At 47.2% G+C, this 21,429-nt stretch overlaps 2 protein-coding genes across 4 annotated transcripts; one reads left to right on the forward strand and one right to left on the reverse strand.

Annotated features, from left to right (window-relative positions):
* Positions 1-5,032: 5,032 nt before the first annotated feature.
* SRSF5 (serine and arginine rich splicing factor 5) lies at positions 5,033-9,664 on the forward strand. Of its 3 annotated transcripts, none has more exons than XM_063332173.1 (8): positions 5,033-5,164; positions 5,677-5,825; positions 6,010-6,080; positions 6,266-6,361; positions 6,717-6,786; positions 8,087-8,160; positions 8,491-8,601; positions 8,752-9,664. In XM_063332173.1, the coding sequence occupies exons 2-8, from the start codon at positions 5,700-5,702 to the stop codon at positions 8,999-9,001; spliced, it is 798 nt and encodes a 265-aa protein (XP_063188243.1). In that variant the 5' UTR covers positions 5,033-5,164; positions 5,677-5,699; the 3' UTR covers positions 9,002-9,664. The 3 variants fall into 3 exon arrangements, with proteins under 3 accessions (XP_063188243.1, XP_063188244.1, XP_063188245.1); XM_063332174.1 differs by having other exon boundaries at positions 8,755-9,664; XM_063332175.1 differs by lacking the exons at positions 8,491-8,601; positions 8,752-9,664 and having other exon boundaries at positions 7,065-8,096.
* A 1,536-nt stretch (positions 9,665-11,200) lies between these two features.
* Positions 11,201-18,879, reverse strand: SLC10A1 (solute carrier family 10 member 1). Its single transcript, XM_063332172.1, has 6 exons — positions 18,602-18,879; positions 17,051-17,490; positions 16,116-16,326; positions 14,384-14,562; positions 13,253-13,449; positions 11,201-12,162 (listed from the first exon to the last, which is right to left on the reverse strand). The coding sequence occupies exons 2-6, from the start codon at positions 17,449-17,451 to the stop codon at positions 11,972-11,974; spliced, it is 1,179 nt and encodes a 392-aa protein (XP_063188242.1). The 5' UTR covers positions 17,452-17,490; positions 18,602-18,879; the 3' UTR covers positions 11,201-11,971.
* Between the last annotated feature and the right edge of the window lie 2,550 nt (positions 18,880-21,429).

Raw genomic sequence — 21,429 nt, forward strand, 5'->3', positions numbered from 1 at the left:
ATTGTCCCCAAGTTTGTCAAGGAGCTATTTTGAAGGCAAAGATCGAAAAAGTTGTGCTTCCAGCATACAATGAATTTTACTTTGGCATTTTCCTGTTTGCTTAAGAAAATGGACTAAAATCTTTATTACAGTCAGGTTTAACACATCTCTATTTTATTCCCCTTGGCCGCTAGCTTAGTTATTCCAATAAGGAGTATTGGATTCATTTGAAAGAGCTTGTTCTTGATTGCCTGCCTTGTTGGCATGAGCAGCTTACCAGTTTACTGAATGAAAGTGCTTATAAACTGATGATTTAACCTTTTGTTCCACTGCCTTTCTGACCTTTGAACTTAAGCTTGCCAATCAAAAAATGATGCTAGATGTTTCTTAGTGATGGTTCATGACTTACTTCAGTGAGTTTCTTTAGGATTAAAAGCACTTGCTACTTGAGAATATGCAAAGTTTCTTCATCCTATTCTACCCCTATTATGACCTATGTTCTTCACTCCCTTTTTAAGATGAATACTGGGTCTCAGTTAAGCAAAAGGTGAAGATGACACGCACAGTGTTTGCAGTCTGCCGTCTGCTGAAAACCAAAACGGTTGCCGATGTCAGTCCCTGGGTCTGTGTAAATAAAGAAGATGGTTTCTCAAAACAAAGAGGAGGCGTGATTTGAGCTGCTTGGAAAAGTAACGGCAGACCCTGGCCACAAGTACAGTGGTTGCATTTTAGGGGGTATGTCTAATGTTGAGTTAAATCAGAAAGGGGCTCAGGTGGCTTTCAGGAAAGGTCTGAAAGGGCCAGCCGAAGAAGGACACATGATCCTACAGAAGCTCTCCTGTTACCCTCTGAAGGTTTATAACTAGCTTTGACCCAGTAAAGTGTTTCTGTAGTGGTCTACAGCTTGCTTTCATGGCATTGTGAGATTTCCTCACAAGTTCACATTCAGTGTCTACCAATAAACACACTGAGCTGGTGTAAACTTGTTCTGATGATTCAAATGTCAACCCAAGGAGGAAAAAAATCTTTTTCACTTTCTACCTGTAAGCTTCATGTTGAACCAGGTACTACTTGCAGCCGGCATAAATTCAACATAAAAACATAAACCTAACCTAAACTTTTTTGCTTGTACTAGATGATGTAAAAATGTGTAATTCCTTATCGGTATTAAATGTTTACTGGGATGTGATCTGATGGGATGATGCCCTATTCTTCTGTCAAGTCCCTTAACTGCCTCACGCAGTGTCAAGCTGCAGAGACATAGGCAGTGCCCGCCCCATATCCTAGGGAAGAGGAGGCAATTGGTTCCTGCCTCCACGGCTATTTCCTGAGCCACAGCCATCAGCACAGCCCTGAATAACAGACTCACCCGAATTAAGAGCTAAGGTCTGCAACTTCGGCGATGAGCTACAGATCCTCCTGTTACCATAAGGTACCTCTGGGATCAGTTGAATACTGCTGCTGAGCTATAATTAATAGGATGTTAATTATTATGTTTGGTTCAGAAAGACGAGTGTGAGGAATGGTATCCAAGGGGTTTTAGCAGGAGCCAGCTGAAACAAGGCCGGTTAGGCAGTGAGGAGCTGTTCGGACTGTGGAAGAGGAGCCCTGAGACAAGGCTCCCCAACTCTACTGACTGCTCCGTGACACAGCCCCACGGCAGCACGTTGCTCTCCGAATTACAGTCAAGTGAAAAAAATAAAAGTGCTACAGCTAAATCTATTTCTGGTTGGTGGACAAGGACTCTCGACCTGACACTAACATATGAGAAATCTATATATTTGGATTTGAGCATTTGAGAAGTTTAGCTTTCCTGAAAAGTGGAAAAATAGAAAAACCCAGTGACAAAGTCATTTCTGAGTGTCTGTTATTCTATGATATCTACGTCAATTTCCATTTTCTTTCTCCAAATATTTTGAAGCAAAACAACTGGTGCTCAAAGATTAAATTCTCTTTTTAGTTTTTGCCATCTCCTTGAGACTTTTGCAAAGCTATCTTTAAAAGAACTACACTTGGTCTAGCAGTAACAGAAATACATTAGTTCACAGCCTTGGGAAAAAAGGACAGAGAATGCATAAGTAAAAAAGTGTACAGAAAAGGAGAAAGTAAAGAAAGGTAGAGGAGATTAACATCGAGAACCATAGTGAAAGTAATAACAAATACATTCACCAGTAGCAGGAGACAATGGTAGCTACATTTCTGCCTTCATTGACAGAACTGTTGCAGAACTGGGCAAGTGCTGAGTCTTTGGCTGTATGGCTTATACAAGCAGCTTCACCGTGGATTCAAGGGGCAGTAGTCTTTGCAGAGAGTCTTCAGCAACGGCAGGTAGAGTCTCTGAATTGGGGCCTCTCTTTTTTCCTCTCTCTTGCTCCTCCTTTTTTTTTTTTTTTCCCTCCTGTTCCCTCCTCCTCACTGGTTTAATGCTGTCTGTTGGGTGAAACCATATAAACTTCCAGAGCATCCTCCAGCAAGTTATGCCAGAGGTCTACTACCAGTTGGTGAAGAGCCACTTCCTTTTGCATGTTTTGAACTTGAACTTCCTTAGTTTAATTTGATGACATCTAATTTTCGTATTTGGAAGAGACAGTGAAGAGATAATCCCTATTGACTATTTTCTTCAAGCAGTATCAGATAGTAATGGTGGCTGGCTGGGACTTTCATACAATCCTTTGCTGCTTTATGCCCTTTCCACTTCCAAATAGTGACTGTATTTACCTAGTTACCTTGATGAATTAACTAGAGGAATTTCAGCCTGCTTTTGTGGTTTTCAGCAGCCCAGAGTTGCAAGGAAGTTAGCAGTGTGGACATTGCTGGGATAGCCAGCAGCAAGAATATTAACAAGTTTTAGGTGGTCTTCAAACAGCCTCAAGCCAAAGGGAGAAATACTCCTTCCTGTTAATATAAAACTCGGAGAAACTGGGTAGGCAACAGATGTGCCTGCTGATGACCTTAGCTGATGCGGGAAGACCATGTGAGTAAAAGAGCGGGTGACCTTTATGTTGGTAACACCCTTGGGTAACTCAGTAACCTTTTAAAGAGTGATTTTTGTCTCCTGGATCCCCTCCTGACTTTTGCTTCTCTCCTCCCAGTGGTCTGAAAATGAGATGCAGAGGATATAACTGCCTTGCAGTAACAAGGACAATGCTTTTTAGGCTGCAGTTTTGCACTGCTAAAATGAACAGGTTTTCCTTAATTGGGTGCTCCTGCCCCTTCCCCTCCTCTCTGTCCAGCGCTAACCCTTGTTTTTATCCCACTGCAAGCTGGTTTTCAGGGAGTTAAACCACCAGAAATCTGCTTCCTGCCTTTTCCAGAGCTGGTTTTTGCTGGTTTAGGTTTCTGAACTAGCTCACTGCGGTCAGAAGAGTCCCAGTGTTGGTGGGAACACGACTGTCTGTTCCCATGGCACCTGTTAGAGCACCGTAACTCATTATGAAATTAGCAGCATTAAATGTTAGATGTCACATCTGAATGTATTTTTCTCAGCAGGTAAAGGTTACGATCCACAGGGATAATCACAAGTGTTGTCTTTTCATTGCTCAAAGTCCTCGCTCTACTGTGGATTCTTGCACGCGTGCATCATCCTTGCTTTTCTCCCGGACCCAGACACTGTGAAGGCTGGAAGCAGGGAAGCGTGCATCTTTGTAACCCAAGGGAAAAACAGGCGGTGTTGCTAAACCTTTAGCTACACTGTAGCCTTTCTCATCATTGCCTGCACAAATAACTTTCCCAGTTTGGGGTCTGTGCACGGTGTTGCAGTTTGAGGAGTGTGTGTGGGGGCAGTCATATAAAGCTATGACGTCAGGGGCGTCATGTGCGGTATTGTTTCAGGGAAATTTACGTCAGTCACTAAGCATGAAAAAGAGAAGTTTGTCCCCGTAGAGCTGATTAATAACAGACACTGGGTGTCACAAAGATGGCATTTCACAGTCCTCAAGGAGAATGGGGAGAGGAAGGGTTGGCACTTGAGGCAGTGCAGGACTCCAGGTGACAAGTCAGGGAAATGTTATCAGAAGGGTCATACCATCCACAGGTCAACCTCACATAGCTATAATTGCCGCCTAACTCTTTGTGTAAAGCCAGCTGATCCAGCAGTGCACAAATCTGGCAATGACAGTCACAGAGCTGCAATCTCCGTCTGTATTAGAAAACTAGTGGGTGTATCTTCAACTTCCAGATGTCTTCTGCATTTTGAATGACTCTTGGGATAGTCTGTTGCCTCTACTGCAATCGTCTAGAAGCCAAGCTGTGATAAATTCTGCAGAGTTATGTAAAAGAGAAACAAAGCTCAGCTCTCTACCTTGTCATTACACAATTGATTCCAAATGAGGATGCAAATAGATCAGGTGCTCCTTACATAATTTTCTCCTCTCATTCTTTGCTCATCATGACCAAGAGAGAAGCGCTTGTTCCTGCAAGACCTTGCCCACTCCTGTGCCTGCCTGGCACACAAGCACAGCACAGTTTTTAGTCTGTTATGTACTGTATGAATAAAAGAGCCTGATGGTTGTGTTTAACCCATTGCCTCAGCTTGAATGACAGCCCTGTGCTACGCAACCCTGAAAATCCAGGTTTGTTTGTGCTTTCGCTCCCTTCTCAAAATGGCTTCCAGATGAAGGAACACGCCGTGTTTTCCAGGCTCCGGACCAGCATTAACGCCACGCTCAGTTTTCTTCCCACAACAGGCAGATTTAGCGCACCGCCGCCGGTTACCTAACGCGGGCCGGGCGGGCTGACAAGCGAAGGCGAGTACACCAGCGGCCGTCCTCCCTCCGCGCACCGGGGAGGGTCTCGGGAAAGGCCGGGTTATGAGGGGGAACAGGTAGCGAAGGGCGCCCGCTCCCAAAACCCCTCCGCAGGCAGGGCCGGGCTGAGGCCCCGGTCCACTGGCCCTACGGGAGGGCTGCGAGCGGGACCGTGCCCCGGAGCAGCAGCGCCGCACAGCCGGGACTCGCCATCCCCCCTCCCCAGCCCTGACCCAGATTCCGTGAGGGAAGGGGCGAGGTCGCCGCCTCCGCCAATGGCCGCGCCGCGCCAGCGTCACGTGGGGCGGGTGGGCGGTGCGCGGGTCCGCCTCCATTTCGCAGCGGCGCGGCAGTCGGCAGCCGGCCGTCGCCCAGGGAGGAGGGAGCCACTCGCCCGCCAGCCCAGCGCCGACCGCCCCGCACCAAGGCCCGCAGCCCAGGTTCGTGACAGATCCTGGGGGAGCGTGGGGGCTTCCTCGTGGAGCGTCCGCGGGTGGCGCCGGGAGGAGTAGGGTCGGTGGTCCGGGGAGCTTCCGGCTGCGCAGCCGGGCGGCCTCCGACCGGCAGCCGGATTTTCTCCCCGCTCTGGTGCCCTCCGCGGGGTGGGGGCCGTAGACGTCGCTGTTGGGCGCGGCCGGGGCCGCCATTTTGTGTCGGCGCGATGGCGTTCGCTTTTCTTCCCCTTGCTGGAGCGGGGGAGGGGGCGGTGCGTCGGCGTGTTGTGGGCGGGGCTGCGGGCTCAACCTCGGGTTCCCATTGGCGCAGGCTAAGGCGGGTCCCACGTGACTCCTTCCTATTGGTCCGGAGCGGGGGCGAGGCCGGGCCGGCCGCCTGCAGGGGACTGCGGCAGGGAGGGCGGCGGGGCCGTGAGTCAGCGGGCCGGGGGGCGGTGGTGGGCCGGGCCGGGCCGGGTCGGGGGCGCTGACAGGCTGGGCGCCCGTGTGTCCCGCAGCGAGCTCCGCCGCGCCCACAGCCATGAGCGGCTGCCGCGTCTTCATCGGGAGGCTGAACCCGGCCGCCAGGGAGAAGGATGTGGAGAGGTTCTTCAAGGGATACGGCCGCATCCGGGACATCGACCTGAAGAGGGGGTTTGGGTTTGTGGTGAGTGCGCCCCTCCGCAGGGCTCTGCGGGCCCCCTCCGTTGGTGGTCGCTCGCATCTCACGCACGTTTGATGTGTGCAAAGCTGCTATCAAAAGATAACGCTATTAACACGCTCATGTGGCATTCTTAGAGGTGTAATTTTTTGTTTTTTACTTTTATGCTTTTGTTGTGGTGGTTTTGCAGGAATTTGAGGATCCAAGGGACGCAGATGATGCTGTCTATGAATTGGATGGAAAAGAGCTTTGCAGTGAGAGGTGAGGTACCCTATTTCATGATTATATGAGCTTGGCTACCTAAAATAGGAAGCGAGTCAATTTTAAGTTGCACTGTGTTAACAGTTTGTTACTTTGAACGATTTTTTTTTTCCTATAACTATGAAGGAATGTGTAAGAAGAAAAATGTAACAACATATGTTTTTCCGTTTCTTTCTTTTCCCCAGGGTTACAATTGAGCATGCAAGGGCACGCTCTAGGGGTAGAGGCAGAGGGAGGTACTCTGACCGTTTTAGTAGCCGCCGTCCACGTAGTGACAGGAGGTATGTATAGCGTTGAACTGACATGGCTTAAAAAAGAATACTGTGGACTCATCTGATCTAAGAACTTGAGCTAGAATGAGATATTAAAAGGCGTTATTTGCCTTTTTAGTCAAATCATTTGATGTGGCAGCAGGGTAGCGAGGATTATAAAACTTACCAGATACACTTGTCATCTTTATGCTTCCCGCCCCAAAGTACTTAATGCTTGTCCTAGATTACTCAGGGCATTCCCTAGTTAAATTGTGGCAGTAATGGTGATATGCTGATACCGGTTATTGGTATAGCCTTTATTAATGTTAGTGTGTGGTTATATTTTAATTACTAATAAAAGTCTCAATTGTTTATTTCCAAACAGAAATGCCCCACCTGTAAGAACAGAAAATCGCCTCATAGTAGAAAATTTGTCTTCTCGAGTCAGCTGGCAGGTTTGTTGAAACACGATTAACTATTTTGACTTCATTTAATGGGTATGTAATGTAATGTAATTATTTTGTAAAATAATTAATTAAACAGTAATTATAATTTATTTAAAATGTTTATGTAATTAATGTAATTTTAAATAATGTAATTTAAATATTTTCAATGAAAATTAGTTAATTTTAATTTATATTAATAATAAATGTATATATTTGAGGATATATATTTATTTTTTTCTTGTTTTTTAAATCCATTTTAACCACATATTAAACCCTTTATTTGCCAGCCTATCTGTGTCGTTGGCCTTATGACGAGGAGTGCCTGTGGGTTATCCTAATCGTTCTGTCTTGGTCACTCTTGGTTGGGCCTGGTTGACTTTCCAGTCAGCTCCTACAATGTCACTTGGCCACCTCTAGATCTGTGTTTGCCGGTCTAGACGTAATCGATGCACTCCTTAAAGTGCCACATTGCAACGATCCCAGAGCGTTAACGAGATCTGATTCCTAAGTTGAGAGCTGTTCTTCCTGTAACGCTTCCGAATAAAGAGGTCCCGGTCGAAAAGAGTTGAAAGATACGAAATTAGGTGGTCGTTGGAATCCTGATCGCAGTAAAGTGGTCCTTGGTAACATCAAGCATAGAGAATGTCTGGATCCATCAATAGTCTCCTAATAAGGGAGGGCAGTGCGATTAATGGCTTCCATCGACTGGGTAGTGTTCGTCAAGTGGGTGGCGAAGAGCCAGTCGGGCATATATCATGACGGTACCTCCGGTCGCTTAATGCAGTTTGCTGCTTGGCTAGCCTAGGGAAATGTTAATAAAGGTAAAGTAAACTATATTTTTAATGACATATGGGGCACAAAATAATTGGTGTTATGTAAATGTAATTCTGTATTCTGTATAAGACTCTTAATGTAAATGGAGATTGAAATAGTACAAAAATATATGGGTAGTATTTCACGCTTAGTCCAGTATATATACAAATGTACTTTTTTATTTCTTTCTCTCTCTCTCTCTCTCCTCTCTCTTTCTTATTTAATCTATATAATCTTTGTAGACTAATATTTTCCTTAATGTTAAGACAGATTATGAGCATTTTGCTTAAAGCAATATGCTTTTTTCATTTATTTCGTGCCCTGATATAGATAATTCAATTTTGATAGAATACAAGTATGGCAATTGCCATGTTTGTAATTTATCTAACATCTCCTCTTTCAGTAGTCGTAAGTTTCTTTTGTTTGTTTTAAAGTATTTTTGTATAGATAAGTATTAGTATCACTTCTTTGCATAACATAACTGGTCTTGTGTTAGGATCTCAAAGACTTCATGAGACAAGCTGGGGAAGTAACCTTTGCGGATGCACACAGACCTAAGTTAAATGAAGGGTAAGTCTCTAAAATAATCTCTTGAAAACTGTAGAGTAATATTTGTATGCACAATATTTGGGGAGGGAAGCTGGCTGCTTTCAGTGCTCGGCAGCTGTTCATGGTTTAATTTAGCTGCCCTTTGAAAATGCATTCTCTGGTATTTGGGGAGGGGTGTTCTTCATGCTTGAGTTATGACAAGGAATGACTACACTGAGCAGTGTAAGTTTTTTGGATTTTTTTTTTTTGTTGTTTTTCTTTTTTTCCCAAGTATGTTTTGCTCTGTCATCAAAAATATAACTCGTAACAGTGAGCTCTGTGTTTTGGTTTTTGTTTTGTTTTTTTCTGTAGGGTGGTTGAATTCGCCTCTTACAGTGATTTAAAGAATGCTATTGACAAGCTTTCTGGTAAAGAAATTAATGGAAGGAAAATCAAACTAATTGAAGGCAGCAAAAGGCACAGGTATGTATTTCTATTCTCTTAACTAATGCTCCACTAAGAAAACTTAGTGGTCAGTGACCAGGCAACCCAACTGGAGGCGAGTGAATTGCCTGGTTATTGTGGTGGCCCATGACATTTTGTTGCTAACACCGACGCTCTTTGTTTCCTCAGTAGGTCCAGAAGCAGGTCACGGTCTCGTAGCAGAAGCTCATCCAGGTCTCGTAGCCGTTCCCGTTCCCGCAGCCGCAAGTCTTACAGCAGGTCAAGGAGTAGGAGCCGTAGCAAGTCTCGATCAGTTAGTAGATCTCCAATGCCAGAGAAAAACCAGAAGCGTGGTTCTTCCAGTAGATCTAAATCCCCATCATCTGTGGATCGGCAGAGGTCTAGATCGAGGTCCAGATCTGTTGACAGTGGCAACTGAACTATAAGTAACTTGCCCTGGGGGCCCTTTTTTAAACCATACTTGCTAAAAACTTGTGGTAAGTATGTGACTTTCTGGGGGAAGGGTTTGGATGGGGAGGGGGGAGGGATGGGGGGGACTTTGTAGATGTGGACCATGGTGGGAAGGGTTATTGACTAATTGTATTAAATGTTTTTTGATAACCCTTTTCTTGCTCACATTTTTGTGAATGTCTGAAGTGTATAGTTTGTGTATATTGGTAGAGCTCTTTTTAACTAAAGCGGACAAATTTTTTTGTACTCCGAGGAAAAAAAAAAAATCATCTGAACACTTAATTCCCAGTATATTGAACTGTGAATAGCAACTCAGAACACTAGTTTAATATTGCAAATTAAACTAATAGCTTTAGGCATCTAAGAGCTCTACATGTGCTGTACATAAAGCTTTATTTCAGAGGGTATTTTTTTTGTGCTTTTGAACCGGTGTTTCAGTTATAGGTCAGCAGATTAAGTGCTGGTCGGTACTGGTAATAAAATGTTATTTTAAAAGCTTTTCATTTAATACGACTTGCACTACACTAAGAAAATGCCCATTTCACTGCCCTGTGGTAATAATAGTCTATAAAGCACCCTAATTCTTGATACTTAAGAACTAAATAGCTAAAATAAAGTATAAAGAAACACGTCTCTGCTTCTGGTGTGTTCTTACTGTTAATAAAGTCTTTGTGACTGCGCCTCTTGTTGGACAGCGTTAAAGTGTTTCTTAAAGATGGGTCTGCAGCAAAGCTGTAGTTGAGTGTTTTGGGTGTGAGGGAGTAATTAGTTCCTCTTAAGTACATCATGCTCTGTCCTTAAATATCTTTATGTCCTGAAATAAGGACCTTGATAATAAGGAGAATCATGCTGTCATAGTTCATAGCAGAAAGTCGAGTCATTTAAGGTTTTAATCTCTGCTCGGATAATAAGCATGGAATATAAAAGTTGGATGTAGCAGGCATATGTCATTAGTGTGTTTGTGCACCTGTGTATGAGAGGACATTGAGGTGTGGATAAAGCATTTTTATAGGCATTAGTGCTCGTTCTGCAGAAAGAGGAGGGATTTTTAAGTTGGTGGGTGGGAGTGCTGCAGCCTTACCAGGACAGCAACCCTCTGCCATCCCTGTGTCTATCAAACCCTCATCCATGTTGCAAGAGAGAGCTTTAGAATTTAATTTAAAAAAGAACATGTTTTCTTATAAAGTGTTTTACAAAGCTACTCCAGTAATTCACTGAAACCTTTAAAAAGATCTCTAGAGCCTAGTCTGGCCTTTGGATGCAAGGCGCTTCTGTTTGGAGCGAGGTCTGGCCTTGGGGGAGGTTGGTCGTCGGGTGTCTCTGCAGGCCCTGCTGCCTTTTCTTTGTGCTGTTGCAATGCTCTCGTTAATGTGTTCGAGCGAAAACAAGCTTTTGTGCCTTGTGAATTTGACCTTTGAAGGTGGCACTGTATCAAACTGTGCGGGAGCAGGCACTGTGTACACAGTTAATTGGATTATTACTAGTCTGCTTTGGGGAGACACTGGCACAGGTTGCCCAGGGAAGTTGCGATGGCCCCTTCTGTGGATGTGTTTGAGGCCAGGCTGGACGGGGCTTTGAGCAGCCTGGTCTAACGGCTGGTGTCCCTGCCCAGGGCAGGGCGTTGGAACTAGGTGATCTTTAATGTGCCTCACGACCTAAACCATTTTCTGAGCGGGAGGCTTCTTCTCAGAGGTTAGCAGTTCAGATGCTGGATTACCTTAAGAGGTGTGGAAGAAGGAGGGCTTTAACCTCTGGGGGGTAAAGGGGCAGCATTAGCTGCAAGGTTAGCTGCTCTCTCAGGTCGGTCGATCCTTCCTGCTTACTTGAACAACTAGGGGTGTCTGTGATCAAGTGGGACTTGGGCACCTGGGCTCAACAGGAGCCCGGGTGGCTGAAGGCACCTGATGATTGGAAAGGGGTGGAATTTCAGACGCTTCCCTCCCTCAGGCTAAATATGAAGTACTACCTCCTCTATAAATAGCTGTTCCGAATTCTGTTTCTAAACCCCATGACTTGCCTTGCAAAGCAGCATGAATAGATTTCTGCATTTTATTTGGGGAGCTGGCTGTTGTGGCGGCAAACTTTTGGTGTAGAACAAGCTCCCAGGCTTTGCGTTACGGAGGGTTACATTGACTTCTGGCCAGAAATGATTCTGCAGCGATGAAGCTGAGGTTCTTGGTACAAGCCTGTTTATTCATCTTAGTTCAGATGGAGTACTTCAGGTTACAACGCGTACTTAGCACATTGGATCTCTTAATGCCGGTATTCCCTCATACCTCGTATTTGTGGTGTGACAGTAGCTAGATGGTGCCCTGAAGGGGTGTTGTATTTAGTTCGCTGACTCCTACAAAGCGGGGAGCATTCAAGGCTTGTGTCATTTCAGAGGCACGGCTTGCAGGCCCCAAACTTGACGTAGTAAGGCAGTTTGCACGGCCGTGTTCAGTTTCTGTGGGCTCTGTTGCGTGGAGAGCAGTGGCGGTACACCGCACCATGCGTGGGGTCTGGAGAATGGGAGCGACCAGCAACCCACGGGCTGCTCAGCTGCACCCAGGGTCTTGGTGGCCCCTGCACTGAGAAACTTTCACGCCTCGTTTTGGGTCTGTGTTAGAGAAATTACGTGAATCTTCAGCGATGTCTTTGAGAGCTGCTTCCAACATGTGCCAGCGGGACAATGCCAGGTAAGTGAAATTAAAAAAGGGAAACTGATGCGGGCAGTGATTTGCAAACGTACAAAACCCGGGGCAGTCACTTGGCACCATGGCCCTAAGCTGTCCCAAAGGGTTGTCGTGACGACTTGAAAGTCACTGGAAGTCTCCCTCGTGGGCAGGCGGGGAGAGGCTTAGTGTGGAGCAAGGTCTTTGGGAAATAGCGGTGAGGCCGCAGAAGGCTCCGTGGGGGTCCCCTTGTGTGGCGTGAAATGAGCACACGGATGAGTGTCTTACACAGAACTGCTAGAGACCTGCGAGCCGGCTGCAGGAGGTGGTGCTCGGAGGGGTGGCGACAGCAGCTGCCGCAGGATCCGCCTGTGTTGTGTTCCTGGTTTCCCAGCGTTTCTGCAGGGTCTTGACGTTGGTTTCATTTCTTGAGCAGTAACTGCGTCCCCAGCTGCACGCGTCGTTTTTGCTGCATCTGAAGAAAAAGAAAAAAGTACTGAGAAGAGGCAGTTGTGAACCCAGGTTGTGGAAATGCTGCGACACAGCTACAGTTGGGGTTGCTGGGTGATTTAAAGCAAAAGGAAGGAAGTCGTGAGTCCTGTCAAAATATTTAGGCCATTTTGCTTCCAGTCATTTGTGAATCAGAGGCTGGAAAGCCGCCCTTCTTAAAGTAGTCTTGCAAACACCTGCGTGGCTGGTTCCAATATCAACCGCCCTGCGCTGCAGGCACACCTGAGGGCCCAAAATGAGCATTTTTTTTCCCCAATAGCAGTCATCCTTCAGCGGTAGCTGTAAGACAGAGTGAAGTGCTCCTGTAGCAGCTGCTCCTCTGTCCCAAGGGGCTGGAGAAAGCTGGTCTGGAAGCATCAGAGGGATGAGTGGGGTAGGACCTCATTCGGCCCTGCATTCTCCAGCCATCTTCTCAGACACTCAGCTGGGCTTTGGCAGTATGGACCTGCTGAAGTCGGAGAAGAGCCTACCTCGCGTCTATACCAATACTGTATGTATATTTTAATTAAGCTCGAATCTATTTGTGTACTTCTCTAGCAGGAGATCCACACGCTTCCTTCCTTCAGCTGCAGCACTCGACAGTTCTGTCCTTTTCCTCCCCCCGCCACTCCAAAAGTGACGTCCTTCAGTGAATCTCAGCAGTTTATGGTGAAGCTGGAATTTGCTGCATTAAAGAATATCTGATATTCTGTAGTTTTAGGGAGCGTGCATGTGACTGTTCTTGGCGCGTGCTCAGTGCAAATCACAGCTTTTGTAGGATGCCCGTCCTAATTTAAGCACAGGACTCTGAAAATCTCGGAGCGCTGATGATGTAGATAGTAGGTCGCTGTATGAAACATTCTGCTAATGAAAGAAGTCATAATTTCTAATGTTACCTATGAATTTTGGTCTGATTTGTATTTAATGCATTGGGTATGGTAACTGAGTTAGAGGGCAAGCCAATTCTGCCCCTAGAAAGCAGAAATTCATTGGTAATTATATGTAAACATGCGTGGTTCGGATTGGAAAATAGAAATAGGAAAAAAAAGGAAATACAGGAGCAAAGCTGTACTTGCCATTTGGTTTCTTTATTCTGTCATGGATCCTAAAGACCAGGATCAGCAGAAGTCCCTCTCCAAGCTGGAACAGCAAGTAGAGGAGCGGGAAGAAGTACAGGGGGCCGATGATTTCTGGGGCGAAGGCGACCTTGAGGATAGTGGAGCAAAGCTGTACGTTCTGGCAGCCAGTTTCCATGCACACTGTCCGCCTGCATCTGAAGGAGGAAAAGTTAAACAGATGACAGATTTAATCCACTCTTTTTAACAATTTGAAAAGAAGCCCGCCCACCCTGCTGTTGCAATGCTTCGTGCATTCGCCTCTGCTAAAATCTGCTTCATGAGGAGCAATACTGGCGTCCATCCCTAGAAGGTTTTGCCTCGTGCTCCCTTTGCAACGTGCAGGGACAGGTCACGTTATAAATGTGGACTTTGTGCTTAATGGAGTTTGGAGACATTGCATCCCGCTCCAGGCACTGCAGCTTCCTGCAGGAAAGGAATCCGCTTCCAAGGTGCGAAGGTAAAAAATAGTGAAGCCTAGAGGGCTTCCTACCTGCATTAGATAGGATGGGAAAGGGAAGGAGAGGGTTTTACATGCAAGGTTTCCATTCTGAATTCCTGGGCTTTCAGCTGAATGCATTGACTGGTTTGGGATAATTATAGCTGAGGAACAGTTGTGTCGCTTCAGGCTTGCTCTCTGTTGGTATTCCCTAATTCTTTGTTGTTCTTCGGTGCTATTCCTTCTCTTCATCCCCCAGCTTCGTTACTGAGAGGCTGGTAATGCATGCCTAGCAGGTCACTGGTGACCCCAAGCCAAACCCATCCGTCTGCTTGTTCAGTGAACCTGCATAACGGACTTCCACCCCTTCCGTGGTGTTCAGGCACCCGTGTCAAACACTGCTCCAGCTGAGCAGAGCTTGAACGCATTTCTCTCCCCACTCAAGGTGTGGGAGTCCTGACTGGGACAGCTTGCGGTGTGTCTGCTCATACTCCTAGGGCCTGTCCTGGGAGACTGCAATCAGTCTTTATATTACAAAAGTACATTCGTGTTGAAACCCACATTTTCACCATTGCTCCATAGACCAGAGCTGTCATACCTCTCTGTTCTTCTGGTGACAGAGAGTGAGGAGAGGGGGAAGTGGAGGAACATACCGTTCATTAAGCTTGAAGACTGCGGAGAGAACATAGCCCAGCAGGAATCCAATAAAAGGCATCAAGGCAGAAGATCCCAGGAGGGATGGTGAGAAGATGGCCGTGATACTGCTTCCCACACTGGCCACAGACAGAACGATTATTGCAGCAGATGACAGCAGAAACACAACCATCCCTGCCTAAAATGAAAGTGGTCAAGACAACAGACAAGAGAGAAATCCCCAGCAAAATTTGCCTCAGCTGTTGGAGGCGGCTGTGCCTAGTTCCCTGCCTATCACATAAGTATATAGTGAGAATGCGTAAGTGCCTTTTATGGACATAAATGTGACAAGTAATCAAGAAGAGACCACCCTGAGGTGTTATCTAGAGAGACCTTAAACAATCAAGTACCTTTCTGGTCTATGTGCAAAACAACGGGTACTTGCTCCACCAGCCACTTGTTACTCAGCTATTGCTGTGTGTCTCTCTGTCCAGGTCCCTTCGTGGGTCGAGTCCACACAAAGGTGGGGAGGAAACCACTTTACTCACAGGTAGAGTCTGCCTGCAGCAGGCATGGAAGGTGGTGGCTGCATTTTCAGATTGTCTCGCTGCCGTTGGGTGATTCGGCAGGTGAAGCAGCTGGGGAATTTTGGGAGGCAGAATACACAGCTTTCCTGCCTGTCTCTCCACTTTGGAGTCCAATTTGGATGGAGTTCCCCAGGTGTTTTTTAAAAGCAAGTCTCCACCCCCTTCGTCTTTTGCAGAGAAGATAAATGGAAAGGTGGTGTTAGCAGAAAGGAGCAAGACCCAGGGGTCGGCTGGGCTGGTGCAGGTCACCTACTCATGCTAGGCTTTTAAAGCGTTTTCTGAAACAGTCCAGTCATTACTGCCCTGTGCTTTGAAGAGCTCTGGTCCTCCTGCATCTGGTCTAGCCTGACTCCTGGGTTCTCATGCTTCTTAGAGGTTAGTGATTCCTAATGTCGTTTTATCAGGTCTGTTACGGAGTCTTGGCACCCAATTCTTGCTGTGCTTGGTCCCAGTTTCTCTGAGATGAAGCCTTAGTGAAAGAAACTATGAAAAGCAGGTTTACAAAGTTGTTAACAGCTCTCTGGGTACTGCTGTTAACAGTACCCAGAAGCTCTTGAGCTAGGCGATGGTGTAGCTGGTTGTCCAGATTTCCCTTTTGCTGTTTAAATGCCTGATGTGCAAAGGAGGCAGGGAGATGATGCCAGGCATAAATGGGTGCTTAGTGATCTAGTGGCTTCTGCTGGACACATATCTCATTGATGCAGGCAGCAACTGTGATGTGACTTTTGCCCTGTGCTAGACCTCTGAGAACAGTGGGGTCGGTTTTTTTGTTTTGTTTGCGTCTCTTTTGGAGTTGTGGGGGTTTTGTTTTTGTTCTTTAAAATCTGGGGTCTGCTTTGGTTCCAGCAGTAGCTGGGGGCAGTGCCTATGAGGCTCATTAGTGCCGCTTGTAGCAAATGAAAATGAAGCTAAAACTGAAGCCAGCAAAGAAGAGCAGGGTAGAAAGTTGCCTACAAAATGTTGTTTGTCTGGAAAAGGTGGAGGACTTCTCTTTGGACAAATATTTTAATGATTAAAGTGGTGAAGTGGATGTTGTGAGTTCTGTCCTTGACTCTCTCATTGATTTGTGGCATGCCTTAAAGAAGTTAATGTTTCTGTGCCTCTAGTTTTGAAAACTTCCTTGAGGCCCTCGGTTGAAAGACAACTAGCCCAGGATACTTCTTACCTTGATGATAAAGCCAGTGTACTGTGGTTTCTTCTCATTCAAGATGATGCCGATGGCACAGGGGATTAGCATTAGGACCAGGGAGGTGATTATTCCTTTGTAAGGCACCTTGCCCTCCAAATCATCCTCGTATAGTCCTCCCGAGTAAAGGTACAGAAGCAGAGGCATTAGTCCAATTGCCAGGATCGTCGAGCATGCGGTCATTACAATGCTGAGTTGAAGAAAGGACCCTTCAGCAGAAGAATGACACTTCCTTTATGGAATACGCTCATTTTTCTTACTAACCAGGACGCGTGGCTTTAATGTGAGATGTTACCTTGCTCTTTCCCAGCCTGTCACTGAGGTTTCCCCATCACTATCAAGTTGTATAAGGATGTGGTATGAACAGAGAGGGGGGAAGACGACTCAAGTTCTAGACAAGCTCAGAGAGAACCCGCTGAAACGTGGGTGCAGCTCACATTTCAGAAATTCACAAGTGACAGAGAAATTAATAGTTGATACTTCCCCCCTGGATATTGTTTTAACACTAGGGTTCGTTGGATTGTGGGGTTGTGCTAGTTCAACCTTTCTCACTGATGCAGCATCTCCAGGCAGCGTGCTCAGTTTACGTAGAGCTATGTGCTGCTATATGGATAGATATAGCATATATATGCTATATGTACTCTTGTGTAGAGACGAAAAAGTGTTCCTGCACCCACCTCATCAAGAGCAGCATGCCATATGCTTCAGAGAAAGGTACAAAATCCCATTTTATTATAAAACTGGGACAAATTGATTCATTGAGCGATATGGGTGCTTTAAAAATATTCTAGATTTAGTATTTCGGTCTTTGTCCAGCTTCTTGGGGATTGCTAATGTTGATTAAGCTAGTTTTGGAACCAGTCATACCAGACTAAGTTGGCCTGGGCAATGAACACGCGCTCAGCTTGCCTTACCTGAGGTTCATGTCCCCTCTCAGTGCCAGGCTAAAGACGTTGGAGAGGTTTCCCCCTGGGCAGCAGCCACAGATGAGGATGGCCAGGGATTCGATAGCACCCAGCTGGAAAAGCTTGCCCAGCACAAATGCGGTCAAGGGCATGACGCCGTACTGAGCCATTACAGCAATTGCCACGCCTTTGGGTTTCCTGAGGTGAGTTGTGATCTTGGCTATCTCCATTGTACACCCCAGAGATACCATGATGACAAAGAGGACCACAATAAGGATCACATTCAGGGCTTTGTCTGTGGCCTGCTGGCCGAACGCAAGCGGTGGTGCCTCACTGGCCACGGAGTTGCTCTGTGTGCAACCTGGGCTCCGAAGCTCTGGGCTCTCAAGGGCCCCCTTGGTTTTGTTCATCCTGCTGAAGAGCTTAGAGGTCCCCCCTTCTGTAAGTAGCTGGGAAGATGAAGAAGGGATTAATTCAGAAATCCAAATAACATCCAATTAATGCAAGCAAAACATGAAATCTCTTTCCGGCCACCCCCCTTGCTGTTTAGCAGCTGTTGAAACAGAAATCCGTGTTTTGAGCAATCAGCTGTGAACCCCATTCCCTTCATTAATACGTTGTGCAGTGTGATGTAGCTTCTGCTCTGGCCCCCCAGCTCTTCCAGCCTCTGCTCTCACCGTGAGAACACGGGCAGGGCTGGTGAGAGCGAGGGGGAGGCTCATTAAAAACTGGTAAAGATGGGCATTTCATACAAGGGAAAATGAAACAGAAGAACTCTCGTCCACAAGATACTGCTGAGGCCAACACTTAAAACCGTGATGCATCCAGAGTACTTTAAGTATTTTATAACCCTTGTTATAAATATACTTCTGGCCATAAACCAATCTCTTGATAGGAGGGCTAGGAAGAAACGTGGATGAATAGTTTCTATGGCAAACTCTTAGGGGCCTTCCTGTCTCTCTTCCTTCAAAATATTGTTCCCTTCTGAGCGTTGAGAGGAGGCGCTGCATGGCAGGAGCCTCAACGGACCTCTGCATGCACAGCCGTGCTTGCTGCAGCACAGCAGTGTTGCTCGCAGGACCTGAGATGCCTGCACCACTGGCTGGATCGTGGTGCAGGGTACCACCCGAGCTCTCCAAGCAAAGGCAAGAAGGTGATTCTTACTCACCCTGGACCGGTGCCTGCCTAGTTCTTTCAGTACCAGCATGCAGAGCTCTAGTGTGCAGGGAAAAGGGAGATGGGTGGCTGGAGCTCGGTCAGGAAGAGGGGTCGGAGAGGTGGCTGGCAAAGATTCTTCCTCCAGCTGCTGCAGAGGTGACATCTGTCCATGCCCCTGCTGCTCCCTGTACCCTGGCTGTACAGGGGACGTGCTTTCCTGCATCTGCCATGCTGGGGAACAGCACGTTGCCTGCCCGTCCCCAGGTACCTCCCTCATCCCTCTGCAGGTTTTGCCCTCATTTATGGAGTGAATGGACCTGAGGCAACCCCTAGGTCAGGCATGGGACTCCAGAAACACACAGAGCTGAACACGTTAAACTAGAGCAAAGCAAATGCTGTTACCTTACATGCCTAGGGGAGACTTCGGTCAGGTTGCTTGCTGCTCCATCCCTTCCTTGCCAAGCTTGGTCCTTCAGTTTTCTGCTTCAAGAAAATCTTTCCCTCTTGGCAAAATCTTGTCCTCTGCTTGCAGAATATAAAGCCTTTTAGAAAGGGAAGGTGCTATATGATGGTTACGCCTACAGGTCTGCAGACTTTTTCTCTCTGGTGGGGGATTTTAACCAGGGAGGTTTTCTGCGATATGGCCAAGCTCTGATCCCTCTGCTGAAGGGTATTATAAGGCTGCATTAATGTGTCCATTGCTCCTATTCATCTGGGAGCTCAGCAGCTCCAGCCCCATTGCTCTGGAAACGCCGTTGGTGGCAAGCAGGAATGTTGGGGCTGTTCTTCTCCACTTGCTCTCACTTTGGTCGGGCACTTTGTTTTCCAGGCTGGCAGCCAGGACGGAAAAGCACCGACAACAGCTCTGGAGCCCAGCGTGGGCATCCCCCACCGGGTGGGCAGGAGCGGTGCCTGCCGCGGTGTGGGACAGAGCCGTGCCGGCAGCTCCCGGGGGCTCTGTGTGTCCGTGCCCGCAGCTTCTTCCACACCCTTGTGAGCACGACGCCACTGTGCGTGGGGACGAGGGCCCTTCCCTGTAAATCGCAGGTGGTGCTTTGAGGCATCTCTGGCCCTGCAGTGGCAGAGTACTGCCCAGCCTTGTCGCTGGGGTCCCGGCTAAGCAAGTGGGAGGAGGTGACCTGCAGTATTGTGCACGCTTTGTTTTTCCTGTGGCATCTGCAAGATTTCCAGGCACAAGTAAGGGCTGCCCAAGTAGCACATGGGCAAAGCCCGTAGGAATTAGGAGAAAAACGCAGGAGCAAAGCCCACAGCAATTCCTTCTCACTTGCTCTGCCTCCCTTCAGGTTTCTCTCCCAGAGGTCCCCAGTCATCCTAAGGAAATGATTGTTTTCACTGTGTTTGCCTTTTAGCTGTACGCCGAGTTTTGTCAGAAGATGCGAGAAAGGTCAAGTCAAACAATTAAGTGGCTATAAAGTGTCACTGCCTCAGCAGCACCCAGACCCCCCCCCGTCAAGCTCAGAGCAGCTCGGGGTTTTAAAACAACGATGTTGTAACGCTCTCACCCTTTGTCTTTGCAGGGCTGTAGAAGAATGTTTCAACTACCCCAATAATTAAAAAAATGCCTGCTAGTTGTTTGCTCTTCAAGTGTTCCTGCTGGTTCCCTGTAGTTAACGCAGGAAATGCTGTGGGAACCAAGGGAGAGACTGGTCCAGAGAAGCAGAATAAATTAGGATCATTATTTTGCCCTGATTCATGCTGGGGATATCCAGTTGTTTGTTTTACATGGGCACTGGAGCTGGGGGTTTGCGTTCGGATGTGGCTGAAGAGCCGCATCTCTGCTCTAAAGCCGCTGCTTGCCGCAGTGGGACCTGGTAGGTGGGACCTGGTAGGTGGGACCACCAAGGGGCTTGGCTGGAGAAAGGAGCAGGCTGCCGTGCCGGGAGGCAGTGGGGCCCAGGTGGTACATGCCATGCTTCTGGTTAGTCCACGATGGGCTGCTGCTGACCTGATGGTCACGTCATCTACCTCGGTTCAGAGGAGGCTATGGCCTCAGAGGGAGCTGCCTGCTCGGCGAAGCAAGCCCTAGTTTCATCCCGAGGCAAAGCGTGCCTTTTCCTTCTTTTGACGGCTTTCCAAGCTCAGTTCTTAAAAGGTAAATTTCTAGATGGTCTTTAAATGGTCTCCTTCCCACCCTCACCCCACCTCCACGGCCCAAATACCCTCAAACAGCTTTCTCCCCCTGCAGAGGCCTTTGCCTCTGCCCTTGCCCCGTGTAAAGCCGAGGAGCTTCCCAAAAGGTCCTGTGCGGCTCATGCCACTTGAGGGCAGTGGTTGCCTGCCCAAGAGCCTGGTTGCTCTCTGAGGATAAAAGACATCATAAAACAACAAAGTCTTACCGTAGGTGCCGTCGCTTGGATTGTTTTTATTAAGTCGGGTACTCCCAAATTCAGAGATACGGTCCGATACGCCAGGCATCACAGGATGCTTAACAAAGGTAAGGCGTTAAAGGAGATATTAAAAACCCCCACAACACTACACAAATTAGCAGACTTCCTGTTGGAGCTCAAAATGAGCTGTGTTGTGGATTATTTTTTTTAATTAAAGACACCAAAGGAGCCAGTGCTTTGTGCTTTCATAACGCAGCTTCATAAATTCACCGGATAAATATGAAATGGCTCACACGCCCCTTTTGCTGATGGGGAGCTGAGAGCCATTTTTCCAGTTTGCAGCTGGGATTGTCACTTCTTCTGTAGTTTTTACGGAATGAATGTAATTTGAGCTCAGCCCAGTTGTTACCCAAAGGCCATACTTCAGCAGAGGTGCACGATAAGAGCAGCAGTGACTTGATATGTGCCAGATTTCACACTATGTTGGCCCACCGCTGGAGACATGACCTTGCCCTTATTTTGCTCAGGTAAGGTTTTCTCACTGTATTGTCACGTGCTTGGCTAATGGATTTGCTCGTTTCTGTGTGCTTTTGAGGCAATTTGCCCACCACAGCCTTGCCCACATGGCCAGAGGGCTGTCAGGGGGTTGAAGGACTTCTGCAGGGACAATCATGACTTGTCACAACTTGTACTAGCTGTGGCTCTCCCGTGCCACAGTTTTGGTCCTGTTCATGTTTTTTCACTTCTGTCACCACCTGAGGATGCAACCCACTTAAATGGGATGCCCTCCAACTAAAATCTAGGTCTGGTCTGCCCTGTCGTGGGAAAAGTTGTGGTTTTGGAGTGGTGGTTAGGTCTGCTGAGATAGGGTCAGAAACAAGA

This window comes from Chroicocephalus ridibundus, chromosome 4 (assembly GCF_963924245.1).
Source record: "Chroicocephalus ridibundus chromosome 4, bChrRid1.1, whole genome shotgun sequence".
Lineage (NCBI taxonomy): Eukaryota > Metazoa > Chordata > Aves > Charadriiformes > Laridae > Chroicocephalus > Chroicocephalus ridibundus.

What these genes read in the sequence shown, in the direction of transcription:
- SRSF5 (XM_063332173.1), top strand. Translation starts at nt 5,700, where the DNA reads ATGAGCGGCTGCCGCGTCTTCATCGGGAGGCTGAACCCGGCCGCCAGG. An exon ending in AGAGGGGGTTTGGGTTTGTG is followed by an intron (nt 5,826 to 6,009) that starts GTGAGTGCGCCC and finishes GTGGTTTTGCAG; the next exon opens with GAATTTGAGGATCCAAGGGA. An exon ending in GAAGGCAGCAAAAGGCACAG is followed by an intron (nt 8,602 to 8,751) that starts GTATGTATTTCT and finishes TTGTTTCCTCAG; the next exon opens with TAGGTCCAGAAGCAGGTCAC.
- SLC10A1 (XM_063332172.1), bottom strand. Translation starts at nt 17,451, where the DNA reads ATGAACAAAACCAAGGGGGCCCTTGAGAGCCCAGAGCTTCGGAGCCCA. An exon ending in GTCTTCAAGCTTAATGAACG is followed by an intron (nt 13,450 to 14,383) that starts GTATGTTCCTCC and finishes TTCCTCCTTCAG; the next exon opens with ATGCAGGCGGACAGTGTGCA. An exon ending in CAGAATAAAGAAACCAAATG is followed by an intron (nt 12,163 to 13,252) that starts GCAAGTACAGCT and finishes CTTTTTCTTCAG; the next exon opens with ATGCAGCAAAAACGACGCGT.